The 13,243-nt window shown below is 47.7% G+C and overlaps 2 protein-coding genes across 2 annotated transcripts in view; both read left to right on the top strand.

The window, feature by feature from the left end:
• LOC134025319 (solute carrier family 25 member 47-A-like) overlaps nucleotides 1–13,243 on the top strand; it is a 312,104-nt gene that overhangs the window by 234,240 nt on the left and 64,621 nt on the right. The gene's annotated exons all lie outside the window — the stretch shown is intronic.
• The window catches only part of LOC134025176 (MAM domain-containing glycosylphosphatidylinositol anchor protein 2-like), a 96,393-nt gene that overhangs the window by 57,457 nt on the left and 25,693 nt on the right, over nucleotides 1–13,243 (top strand). Inside the window, exons 9-10 of the mRNA XM_062468072.1 lie at nucleotides 1,105–1,398; nucleotides 10,168–10,440. Of these exons, the coding sequence (XP_062324056.1) occupies nucleotides 1,105–1,398; nucleotides 10,168–10,440 (567 nt within the window). The remainder of the gene's footprint in view (nucleotides 1–1,104; nucleotides 1,399–10,167; nucleotides 10,441–13,243) is intronic.

The raw sequence follows: 13,243 nt of genomic DNA, 5'->3' as shown, positions 1-13,243 counted from the left end.
AATTAAACACATTTATGTGGCCAGCTCCCCACATTAGGAATCACATATATGGTTCTTGTTACAACCTGCCACTTTCCACTTACTTTTATACTGTGCACGCACACACACACAGAGATCATCTCACACATACACTTTGAAGCGTACACACTCGCTCACACACAGACACACACACACACACGATGAATGGAAAACAAGTATATCCTTTAACTCTCTGCACTTTTTTCATTATTCAACATACACTTTCTGCTGGCCTTGCAAAAGTGCCTCGAACCATTTATACTGTGGAGCGGCAACTTTGTTTAGTGATCCAAGGAAAAGCTATCCATCCTACGCCCCAATGGAGATGACCAGTTAAGAGGTTTTTTCTCAGCATTTTAATTGTAAGTCTGGCCTAGCCGTTCTTGACGTCTGTTTTTAAATAGATTTGTTGACTTCTGTTATCGGAGACTCAGGAGCAGAGAAGACAGCAGAGCTGAGGATGACTAGGCAGAGAATTGAGGAGAGAAAGAGGATGAGAGGGCCTGCACATCCAGAAGTGATGTGGAAGGGGCACACTAGCTGTGTTAATGATGATGGTGATGAGGATGATGATGAGGACAGTGAAGTCACAAGGGTGATGGTGATGAAGATTAGGATGGCAGACCGTTTGAGCAATGCAGTAAAGAATGCCTTATTTCTTTTCTAACTCCATTACTCTGCACTTTAAAGAGAATGAAAATAGCTCCAGCTGATCTGAAAGGATTCACGTCATCGATTGTTTCCTACGACCTCTGCTTTGTGTCAGACCTCCATCGCATCCTCCATCGCTTGCCTCCGTATAACCTTGTTGCTGCTGAACAGCTTGATGGCTGTACGGTAAACATCCAGAACCACAGGCAGGCTGCCAGCCATCTCTCCAAGAGTCTGCATGCTCTCTCTCCTCACCAGCCAATGTGTCACTAATAAAAAATAAATAAATAAAAACACGCATCCATCGCAACATGGACGCTCATTCGCTTCGCCGCTCTCCACCCCCCATCCCCCCGGTCGACCCCTCCCTCTTACCCCGCCAGCCAACTTTCTAGAGCCCCATATCAGTCCCTCCTCTGTTTTTCTCTTTCTTAGTTCCCCCCAACCTGACAGTCCCCCGGGGCAAGTCGCCCCTGGTGGCCCGGGAAGGGGACACAGTGGAGCTGGAGTGCCTTGTTTCAGGGAAGCCCAAGCCCATCATTCTGTGGTCTCGGGCGGACAAGGAGGTGCCCATGGCGGACGGCAGCATGCACTCGGAGAGCTACGACGGCGTGCTGCGGATCGTCAACGTGTCGCGGGAGATGAGCGGCTCCTACCGCTGCCAGACCAGCCAGTACAACGGCTTCAACGTCAAACCCAGGGAGGCGGTGGTGGAGCTCATCGTGCAGTGTGAGTACAGAATGTGGTGTGTGTGTGTGGTTGTGTATGTGCCTGTGTGGTTGTGTGTGGTTGTGTGTGTGCGTGTGTTTTATGTTGAATAGTGCACTCTGAGAATAGAATGTGTGCACGTGTGTGTTATTGTTCATGCCATTTAAATAGTACAATGTGAGTATAGAATGTGTATGCGTGTACATGTGTGTTATTATTTGAATTATTTAAATTGCACAATTTGAGTATTGAATGTCGGAGTGCGTTTAAAGACCATTGTGTGTGTGTGTGTGTGCACGTATGTTATTGTGCGTTTATGAATAGTAGTCTCTAGAATGGTGTGTGTGTGTGTGTGTGTGCGTGTGTGTGTGTGTGTGTGTGTGTGTGTGTGTGTCCGTGCATGCCTACAAACCAAATAAGTTTGGCATTTCTCTCTCAGAAGACGGGACAGTGTGAGCTGCCATGCTCTATGTGGCAGAGCATGTGAGGGTAAGAGATTATCAGTCTGCTGCACACCTCCAGTGGATCTCTCCCTATCTCTCTCCCTCCACATCCATCCAGCTTTCCTTTGAATGGGAGAGTTTTGAATGAGCTCCGTCCCCTGGTGGCTCTGTCAGGTCTGGGGGCACACAGGACATGCCACTCCCCCCACCTGGCGCCCTGGGAGAGGGGAAGACAGCTGAGTGATCGCTAAGCTAACAGAGGCACAAAATGACATGCTGGCCAACCCCAGTGATTAGGGCTTGTGTGCGGGGCGGGGCGGAGAGGGTGAAGGGGGGAGAGTGGTCCATTTCCCCGGGATCACACCGTCAGCCTTTCCCATTCAAACACCACCCCGCTCCTTAGGATGTGACATTCAGAGACTGCTTAGCGATTAATAAGCAGATGTTGATGTATTCAACCAGTATTCATTTTCTATGCATTTATGTCGGGTTTGAATAGGATATTTAAATCAAAGAGGCCGAATCAAAGTGATGTCACTCATTCCAGGAATGGAGTTATTTTGGGGAGAAAATACTCCGAAAAGAGAATGAGAGAAATTAAAGGGATCCGTGCATGGCACCCTCTGAATACATGCCGTTCTCTGGCAAGTGATTATAGGAAATTGGAAACTTAGTCAGCGAAGAGTTGGATCTGTTCTCCATTAATTCAGATGGGTCCTTTGTCATCAGCACTTTTACGTTTTCCACGGCTCAAGAACCATTGTTGATTTTAAGCAGCCCAGTTAATTAGTTAGCTGAGCTGCATATTTCTGCAGAACAACTCACAGATCTATTCCCTAATCCAAAACTATCCCAACTGATCACTGATCACTGGGACTGTTTAATTATATTCTTTCACTGTGAAATAGAGTCATGCCTCTTAGGTGTCCTGGGTGAGCAGAGATTCACTATGTTAAGGCCATCTGAACCACAAGGAAATGAAGAAGATAATATGAGGGAAATATTTGTCTCTTTTGTGCTCTGTAGCTGTCTGCGGCAAGGCCGTCACGTCTGAACTAAGCTATTAAAGACTCGGCTCTGTGAGGACGATTAAGGCAGTTGTGATGTGCCCGGAACACTAACTGTGCTGAATTCCTCCAAAATTGATTGTGATTATGCAAATTGATTGTGATTATGCAACGATGACAGCTCACAGCAAATGTTGGGGGATTTTCCGTGCTCCGGCGCAGATATAAAATAGTAAACAAAGGAATTATTCCTGCAAAGCTGATAATTCTGATTAAATAATACAGAGCAGCGATTGGGTTGTTGGGCAGCAGAGGGTGGCACTGGTGAACAAGGTTGATGTGTCATCAGGATCACTTTGATGCCAGCTTGGTACAGTGTCCCCTGTATTCCTGTACTCTAGTGAATGCACATTCAAAGAGAACTGTATTGATGATACAGGAGTTCATCACCCCCCCCCCTCTCTCCTGTTCAGAGTAAAGATAAATGGATACTCTTTGTCTTCCTCCCCTCTGCACCCCCACCCCCCCCCCCCCCACGCCCACCCCCGCCCAAGAGTGCATTAGTGTTCCACCAGCAGCAATAGGTCACAATGATCCAGTTTGCTATTGGAAAGCATCAGGGACACTCTCATTCCACATACCATTTGTCTGAGGGCTGCACAATTAGATCTGGAAAAAAGGCAAACAAGATAACAAGCAAGCTCTAACTCAAAGGCTGTCCAGAAGCTTTTTAGCGACCTTCTACTATCAATCGCATTAATGAAAATATCTTTTAGGCTTGCCAGCATACACGGATGCCACCATACAGCTGCCTTCATCTGAAAACATGCAGATGAAACGAAGATGAAACGCTTGAAGGAGATTCACCCATAATACCAAAATTGTGTATTTTGTTTCTTGAAGAAGATGAGGAAATGAAAATATCCTCTAGCTTTGATGTTAAATAGCTATCCTCCTCAGACACTACAAACTAATAACGGCATACACTACATAAAAGGTTTTTTCAAAACTAAATGCTCTGAACTATTTCCGAAGCAATTTGTACGGAAGATATTCACCATGAAACACAAATATTCATCATGTATGAAATGAAGTACATTTTAACCATTGTTTTCCGGATTCATAATCACACTCTCTGCAGTAGTAAGACACTTTATTTACCACCAGTATGAAAGCCAGACAACACTACAGGCATAGCTTAGTGTGTTGCTCAAGAGGCTACAGGTGTCTTTATAATGATGCTCCAGTTAAATCCAGGATTAGAAAAACTGTGTTCTTGGGAGAAGAAAATAAACACAACTTTATTACTAATGGTTTATCTTGAACCAGAGACCCCCCCACCTCCTGCCTTAAATGAATAGAGAACATAATTTTCGCCCCCCTGTTTTACTGCTGACCCTAAGATGGAATAATAATAATACATTTTAATTGTATTGCACTTTATATTTAAAGCATATAGTAATACAAATTAAAAAGAATCAAAGTTTAAAAATAAAAATCAAGGTCAATAAAAAATTAAAAGCAAAACCTATAAAACACATTTAGTGAAAAGCTTTTTTTAAATTAAATTTTTTATATGCTTTGGTCAGCTTCCATCACATACTGGTTCTGTACCCTGTCCTGTCACCATGGAGACAGAGCAGGGTCAGCTGTGAGGTGTGATGGTTGTCAGCAACGCTGAGAGCTAGGAGAGGTGGTCAGGCCATACAGAAGGGACCGATAAGGACCATTCGATCTATTCTTTAAAAAGAAAACTGTCAAAGTCCAGCCTTGTTGTCTCTCTAACTCTTGGGTGCAGTATGTTCTGCTTCTGCTGACTGAATTGTTTTTTTTTTTGTGGTCTGGTGTCACTCACCAGCTCTCTACTCCTAGATGCAGGGTGCAGAACAGCATGAATGGAGGTTTAAAATGTGCACCGCTGATAAATCAATCATTCTGACACTCGCTATTCATCTCTTAGTGTGTTAACTTTATAGCTGGCATTAATACTCACTTTGCTTTCCATTGGAACAGAAACAGCTAATTCTGAAGGAGTTGGGCAGCTACTTTATGACTAAATCTCAGAGGAAATTCTCCTTTTAGAAAAAGGATAATATTAACGCTCGGTCAGAGTTTAGGAAATGTGCATCTCACTAGCTGGTGGGTTGTAACCCTGGCGAACGTCGTCTCTCGTTCAGTGTAGCCGGTGTTAATCTGTGAAAACTCACTCCTCAAGTATGTAACAGGCCACCCACGTCAATGAATAGCTAGCTTTTCTTTGGCGTAGCTGGTAGTGGTCGCGCTTGGGATGCCAGAGGTGGCAGGTTCGACTCCCGGTGGGAGCAACCATTGGCCAAGTGAACCCTCTGATGGAGCACGACCACGTCTGTTACATACAACTGGTGCCATCAAAACACAACGCACGAGGAGTACACAACCGCTACAATAGCACCTCTTGTTCTCGTCCTGTCCTCCTGCCATTGTTCACTTGTGTCTCCCTCGCCCCCTTCTGTCTCTCTCCTCCACCCCTCCTTCATCTCTCCTCCACCCCTCCTCCATCTCTCCTCCACCCCTCCTTCATCTCTCCTCCACCTCTCCTCCATCTCTGCTCCACCCCTCCTTCATCTCTCCTCCACCCCTCCTTCATCTCTCCTCCACCCCTCCTACATCTCTCCTCTACCCCTCCTCCATCTCCTCCACCCCTCCTTCATCTCTCCTCCACCTCTCCTCCATCTCTCCTCCACCCCTCCTTCATCTCTCCTCCACCCCTCCTTCATCTCTCCTCCACCCCTCCTACATCTCTCCTCTACCCCTCCTCCATCTCTCCTCCACCCCTCCTTCATCTCTCCTCCACCCCTCCTCCATCTCTCCGCCACCCCTCCTTCATCTCTCCTCCACCCCTCCTTCATCTCTCCTCCACCCCTCCTACATATCTCCTCCACCCCTCCTACATCTCTCCTCCACCTCTCCTCCATCTCTCCTCCACCCCTCCTTCATCTCTCCTCCACCCCTCCTTCATCTCTCCTCCACCCCTCCTACATCTCTCCTCTACCCCTCCTCCATCTCTCCTCCACCCCTCCTACATCTCTCCTCTACCCCTCCTCCATCTCTCCTCCACCCCTCCTTCATCTCTCCTCCACCCCTCCTCCATCTCTCCGCCACCCCTCCTTCATCTCTCCTCCACCCCTCCTTCATCTCTCCTCCACCCCTCCTACATATCTCCTCCACCCCTCCTACATCTCTTCTCCACCCCTCCTACATCTCTCCTCCACCCCTCCTTTCCTCCACCCCTCCTACATCTCTCCTCCACCCCTCCTCTCTTTATCTCCATGCCGCTCGCTGGCCTGGTTCCCCCTGTGTGGGTGCTAGCCAAACCCTTCTGAGATGCCTTCCTCGTCTGCATCTCCAGGCCACAGCGTGAGCCAGACGCCTTTGGTGGCGAGCCATGCGCAAAGCCGCATTTAGTAACTCGATCAAGGGGCCGAGGTACAGTCTTCTGAAGCAAAGAGCATTAGAGGCATGAAGGAACCGCTCTGGCGAGTCAACAGCTTTGATATGTAAAAACCTGCATCTGTCAGCCGTCCGGGGCCAAGCTGGGAGGGGGGATCTGGAGACGTCTGCTCGGGAAAATCATTCCTTCTAATAGAAACACAGAAGGCCAAATCCCCAGCTGTGAAGCCCTGATGTTGTTAGTAAAACTGTCTCCAAGTGGCCCTGAGTGGAATGGGAGGAGAAGGAGGAGTGGAAGGAGGAGTGGAAGGAGGAGTGGAAGGAGGAGTGGAAGGAGGAGTGAGGATGGAGGAGGGCTGGAGAGTTGTCCCCGGCAGGACTTCCGTGCGTCCGTCTGTCAGGATTAGACCCACCTGGGGTGCGCTTGCTGGCTGCCTGGACGTGCTCTGTCCAGGGAGCCCAGCTCCTGCCTCTCCCAGGGCTCCGCGTGGCACCTCTCTCCCAGACACGCCTCGCTCGCTGCGAGCCAGAGCCTCGCTAACTGACACACATCAAACAGACGCGCCAGATAAAGAGCTGTTGTCTGGGAGAAAAAGAGCAAGTAATGGATGGAATTATATGATTATTGTTTTTAATTAAATTCCCTTTCTGCGCCAATAAAGTCTGCGTTCCCAGCCCCCGGGGCCCACTCTAACGTGAATCGCATTATCGCCCCACCCGAACCAGCGCAGGCAAATTAATCTTCCTACATTACAGCGAGGACTAAATTCGGGGCTGATATTTTAATAACCCATTTTCATAGAACAATATTGAATTGATCAGCCGCGTCGAACGATGCGCAAAGGTCAGCGAACATGTCGGTTGTAAACAGGACTCAGCAGTGGGCCGCGCAGGGGTAATTTATATCCCAGCCAAGGCCTGAGGTAAATCCATTAGTTCCATCCAGTGCGCTACGAAGCCAGCACTCTCGCCCAAAAGTGTACATTGATTAGCATTAATTGTATACTTTTCAGTTCATAAATTATGATAAAAGTTTAATAACAATATGATAATTACGATGCTGCTCCTCGTTCATATTTGGGGGTCTTCGCGGAGTGGGCATAGATGCATAGCAAAGCTAGTTTGCAACTAGCAACTCTGCATTATTCATTGAGCCTCATTATGAAGTTAAACCCAGCTTATAATTTACTATTCAACAGTTTGCAGTGAATGTCATTCCTTGTGTCAGAAGTAAATTTTGAAAGCAGCCTTGTTGTGCAGAAGTTGCTCTGACACAAGAATGGTTTGGCTCCCTTGTGTTTCAAAGACGGTTAGATGTTCCCCACACTCCGGTCCGCTGAGTCAAATCAAATCAAATCAAATTTATTTGTATAGCCCTTTTTACACGCAAGCATGTCACAGAGGGCTTCACATATGCCCATAGAACTGCCCCTCAACCAACCTAAACCCTCAAGGAAGACAAGGAAAAACTCCCAAAAAACTCTCAACAGGAGAAAAAAAAATGGAAGAAACCTTGGGAGGAGCGCTGAGCATGGGGGGGAAGTCAGGAGGGGGGAGGAACACGTGACATGCCTCTGGTGCCTGCTCCGTTGGAGGTAGAATAGAGAGGAATAGACCAAATAAATCTGTTCTTCCAAGGAGGTGTGAAGCCCTGATGTCACACCAGCAGAGCACTGAGCCATGAGGGGAAACAGCCACGGGCTGAGAGATGGATGGAGAGAGGCGAGGGAGGGAGAGGAGAAGGGAGAGATGGAGAGAGAAAGAAGGAGAGGAGAGTGGAGGGAAAGGGGGAGAGGAGAAGGGAAAGATGGAGAGAGGGTGGGAGGGAGAGATGGAGAGAGGGTAGGAAGGAGAGATGGAGAGAGGGTGGGAAGGAGAGATGGAGAGAGGGTGGGAGGGAGAGATGGAGAAAGAACCCGAACCAGTCACATAGTGGAATGTTGTCTGCCTGGCAATACAGCGCATGGTTGACCACATGATCTTGCTAACATTCTGTGGGTGTTTCTCGATTCTATGTGTACGCATAATGTGTTCTGAGACATGCAGGAAGGCGCTTTTCTCAATCCACTATTGCATGGTATTGTTAGTATCATCATTGATTCTATTACGTCCGATGTCCTTTTCTTCTGATTGAAGCCTTTATGAACCAGAGAACACAGCCTCCTCTTTAGTGTTGTTCTCCTCCTCGTAACTGTCAAGTTATCCACCAGTGTCTGGTGATGGATTACATCCTCCAGCCTCGGTTGTTCCCTGAACCTCTGACACGCAGCAACCCGGCGTCATAACCGCCCTCTCTGCCTCGCTGAGCAGCCTGCACCGTGCTCAGGGAATATCTCACCACACACGAGCCCCCTGTCACACGTGCTGGGGAGGGAGGGAGGGGGGAGGGATGGGGGAGGGAAGGAGGGAAGGAAGGAAGGAAGGGGGAGGGAGGGAGTGAGGGAAGGGAGTGCAGCTCCTTTAGAGCCCTCTGACAGCGGGGGTGGTGGCGCCGCCTTTACAACGTTGCAGCGTTGCATAAGAAGCTTAAGAAGAAGAAGAAGAAGTTTCCTTCTGCGTTGTTGTCAGTCTTGGCGTTAGTCGTCTGCTACGAATGAAACTGCACTTACCGCAATTCGGTCAAGTGCCACACAGAGAGGCCACGGCGCGGGGCGTAATATTTCAGCCGCGGAAAAGCCTGCAATTTTAATGTAATAAGTAACGATTCACACCCCTCCTTAAGTAGCAGAGAGGAGCCATTTTCCTGGGTAAGAGCACAGCCCTGGTTCGTCTGAGGTATGTAGTGTTTGTGGTTCCATTGAGCGGAGATGAAAGGTGTTTTCTGCACGCTGGCGTGCACATCACCAGACGACAAGATGCTCCTTCATCTCAAGACACCTCGCTTTCTCTCAACCGCCATAAAAAGAAACCCCCCCGCTCACCTGGGGCGGCCGACTTCCGGCCTCTCCTTTTGAAGGGGAAGGGAGTTCCCCTTATATCTGACATCTCCGCCCAGCCAGCAAGTCATCTTAGGGTTTGCAATTAATGGTGTAAAGTATTGATTCGAGCAGTAGCTGTTGGCTGAGGACAGGCCTTGAGGGCATGACAGCAAAGCGTTCTTGTGGATTAGGATCATCTCAGCATGGGAGATTTGAAGCACGCCCTTGCTCTTCCAGGCCCAGAGCTTCCACTCAGTCCAGCCTCCCGTAGCACGACAGCCTCCTACCCCCCCGCCTGGCATATGCTAATTCCAGGCAATGAAGAGGCTTGTGTGTTATTCTGATTCCCCTCTAAGCGCTTGCTGTTGTTTTAAAACCCTGCTGTGACTTCTGTCAAGCATCTGTACGGGATTGTCAAAATCGAGCATCATTAAGAAAGCAAGTTATTCATAGCCACGTGCTTTCTCATGCACGCACACACACACACACACACACACACACACACACATGCAAATCAGAGGTCTACCAGGGCAGTGTCAGCCCTAGACCCTTGGTGGAGATTATCAGGTGAATAATTCACTAAGAGGTCGTCTGTGCAAGAAGAGACAGAGTAGGCAGATTCTTAAATAGCTTATTAATTTTCCAGTTTTGAGATGCACTTTGTCATTCATTGGCCAGTTCTCTGTGGTGCGTGACAGACTCTCTTTTACACTTTGCTGTGGTTTTCAACTAATTGATTGTCCTCACACTTGCTTATGATATATCCATGATTATTTCATGTTTTCCATTCAGCCTGGAAAAGCCAGAAATTGAAGAAAAACAACAGTCCCCGGTCTATGCCTCTCTCTCTCTCTCTCTCTCTCTCTCTCTCTCTCTCTCTCTCTCTCTCTCTCTCTCTCTCGTCTAAATCTACGTCTCTCCCTCTCGGACCCTACACAGTCTGAATCTGTCCCCTTCCTCCATCCCTCCCTCCCCCCCTCTCTCTGCCTGCAGACCCTCCGTCGGTGGAGCCCGTGGCGCTGGAGGTGCGTCAGGGTCTGGGCCGGCCCGTGGTGCTGACGTGCAGGGTCCTGAGGGCACACCCGTCCAGGGTGCTCCGCTTTGAGTGGCGTCTGGGGAACCGCCTGCTCAACGCCGGCCACTTTGTGGACCAGCGGGACGAGTCGGAGCACACCGTCCGCAGCCTGAACCGCGACGGCTGGGGCGTGTACACCTGCGACGTCATCAACGAGGCCGGGGCGGGCCGCTGCACCTTCACGGTCACAGGTAAACAGACAGGGGTGGGATGTGGTGCATCTGAGGCACGTGAGCTGAGGTTACGTACGGGCTGGACTGGGGGAGGATCTCTGTGCTGCTGCTTTCGGGCCTGAAAGGGGGCTGCTGTACTGGACTGCAAACACGTTCGTCCTCAGAGCCAAGTTTGGGCCTCATCAGGGCCTTATTATGTTCATTGATTTAGAAGGTAGGGTATAGCTTAGTGGTTGGAGCAGTTGACTGCAGAGCTCTAAGGATCAAATCCCCCTGTACTGTATTTTGCTTTGAATATAGCATTCTGCTCAATGAAAAGAACCAAAACCAAATGATGCCAGAATATTCTCACAGGAGGGCATAATCACCAACCCCCCATTACTAAGTATATAGAAGACAATAAAAACTGGCTTCCACAAACCTGAGAGGCTCATAGAGAGACAATCGTGTATCTGAGATTTCAGGGAAGAATTACTGTCCCATTTCACCCCTGCTTAAATGCAATACTTTCTTCAGTTTTCGTTTAACTGCTGTGTTAATGATGAGAGTTCACTATTAAGATATTCCTAATTTTAATGACTTACAGTGGCTTTTAAGTGCTTTTAAAGGCATCGCTTTACTTTATCATCATCACAACTGTGTGGCACACACCTTAATGATGTATGGCAGCCATTTTGTTCCAGAACACTCACCACACATCTGTTCAACATTCTCTCTGTAGAGAATTTTATGCAAATTGAGTTTTTCAATCCCCTGTACAGTAATTAAAGTTTTCAGGGTGGGTTTTCTGATGGGTAAATGATGTCTGCAGAAATTTAAAACTGTCTGTCAGATGGTGTGTATGTGTGTGTGTGTAACACGGAGTGTGTGCAAGGGCGTGAACGTTTGTGTGGTGGTAATTGATTGAAAAGAAGTGAGACAGACAGGGTACACAGATTGTCAATTTGAATATGAGGGGTCTGCTGTAAGATCCCTGTCTATCTCCACTGAATTTAACTGATGCCCAGATTACAAATGACAGCTCCCAGATTGACTCAGGTCCTTGGGATAATGCCTACTTATTCTGCTCCGACATTTATTTCTTTAGACAAGGCAGGTGTATAAGGCGGATATTTATTTTTCAGATAAGACGTGCTATTATGCAGAAAATACCCTGAGAAAGCGGATATTTTATGTGTCGGCGTGTGTGTTTCGCCCATGTTTCTTTTATGCAGGTTTGTGAGTGTGTGGTTAGATACAGGTTTGTGAGTGTGGTTAGATACAGGTTTGTGAGTGTGTGGTTAGATACAGGTTTGTGAGTGTGTGGTTAGATACAGGTTTGTGAGTGTGTGGTTAGATACAGGTTTGTGAGTGTGTGGTTAGATACAGGTTTGTGAGTGTGTGGTTAGATACAGGTTTGTGAGTGTGTGGTTAGATACAGGTGTGTGAGTGTGTGGTTAGATACAGGTTTGTGAGTGTGTGGTTAGATACAGGTTTGTGAGTGTGTGGTTAGATACAGGTTTGTGAGAGTGTAGTTAGATACAGGTTTGTGAGTGTGTGGTTAGATACAGGTTTGTGAGTGTGTGGTTAGATACAGGTTTGTGAGTGTGTGGTTAGATACAGGTTTTATGAGTGTTTGGTTAGATACTGGTTTGTGAGTGTGTGGTTAGATACAGGTTTGTGAGTGTGTGGTTAGATACAGGTTTGTGAGTGTGTGGTTAGATACAGGTGTGTGAGTGTGTGGTTAGATACAGGTTTGTGAGTGTGTGGTTAGATACAGGTTTGTGAGTGTGTGGTTAGATACAGGTTTGTGAGAGTGTAGTTAGATACAGGTTTGTGAGTGTGTGGTTAGATACAGGTTTGTGAGTGTGTGGTTAGATACAGGTTTGTGAGTGTGTGGTTAGATACAGGTTTGTGAGTGTGTGGTTAGATACAGGTTTGTGAGTGTGTGGTTAGATACAGGTTTGTGAGTGTGTGGTTAGATACAGGTTTGTGAGAGTGTGGTTAGATACAGGTTTGTGAGTGTGTGGTTAGATACAGGTTTGTGAGTGTGTGGTTAGATACAGGTTTGTGAGTGTGTGGTTAGATACAGGTTTGTGAGAGTGTAGTTAGATACAGGTTTGTGAGTGTGTGGTTAGATACAGGTTTGTGAGTGTGTGGTTAGATACAGGTTTGTAAGTGTGTGGTTAGATACAGGTTTGTGAGTGTGTGGTTAGATACAGGTGTGTGAGTGTGTGGTTAGATACAGGTTTGTGAGTGTGTGGTTAGATACAGGTTTGTGAGTGTGTGGTTAGATACAGGTTTGTGAGTGTGTGGTTAGATACAGGTTTGTGAGTGTGTGGTTAGATACAGGTTTGTGAGTGTGTGGTTAGATACAGGTTTGTGAGTGTGTGGTTAGATACAGGTTTGTGAGTGTGTGGTTAGATACAGGTTTGTGAGTGTGTGGTTAGATACAGGTTTGTGAGTGTCAGGCTGGTGGAGCAGCAGGAAGCTGGCTCTGTCCCTGTGCTCCAGACCTCCCATTACAGACCGGCCGTAGGGCCTGAGAAGCATTTGTCCCTTTGATCCTCCACTTAAGCCACTGTCCCCTGATGCTGTCAATTCCACTGTGTCTTATCTTTTCTTCTCTCTTTCTCCACCTCTTCAATCCCTCTTTCAATCTGTTTCTGTCGCTACCCCTCATCACTCTATCTCTCTGTCTCTCTATCACCCTTCGTCCATCTTCTCTTTTTTTGTAGTTGTTGTTGTTCTCTCCCCTCCCCTGCCCTCCCCTCCCCTGCCCTCCCCTCCGCATGTGGATAGATGGGCCGTCTCTCGTGTGAGTTGTGTATCAGGTCTCCCC

This window comes from Osmerus eperlanus, chromosome 8 (genome assembly GCF_963692335.1).
Source record: "Osmerus eperlanus chromosome 8, fOsmEpe2.1, whole genome shotgun sequence".
NCBI classification, from domain to species: Eukaryota; Metazoa; Chordata; class Actinopteri; order Osmeriformes; family Osmeridae; genus Osmerus; species Osmerus eperlanus.
This window is presented reverse-complemented; position numbering and strand designations above follow the sequence as displayed.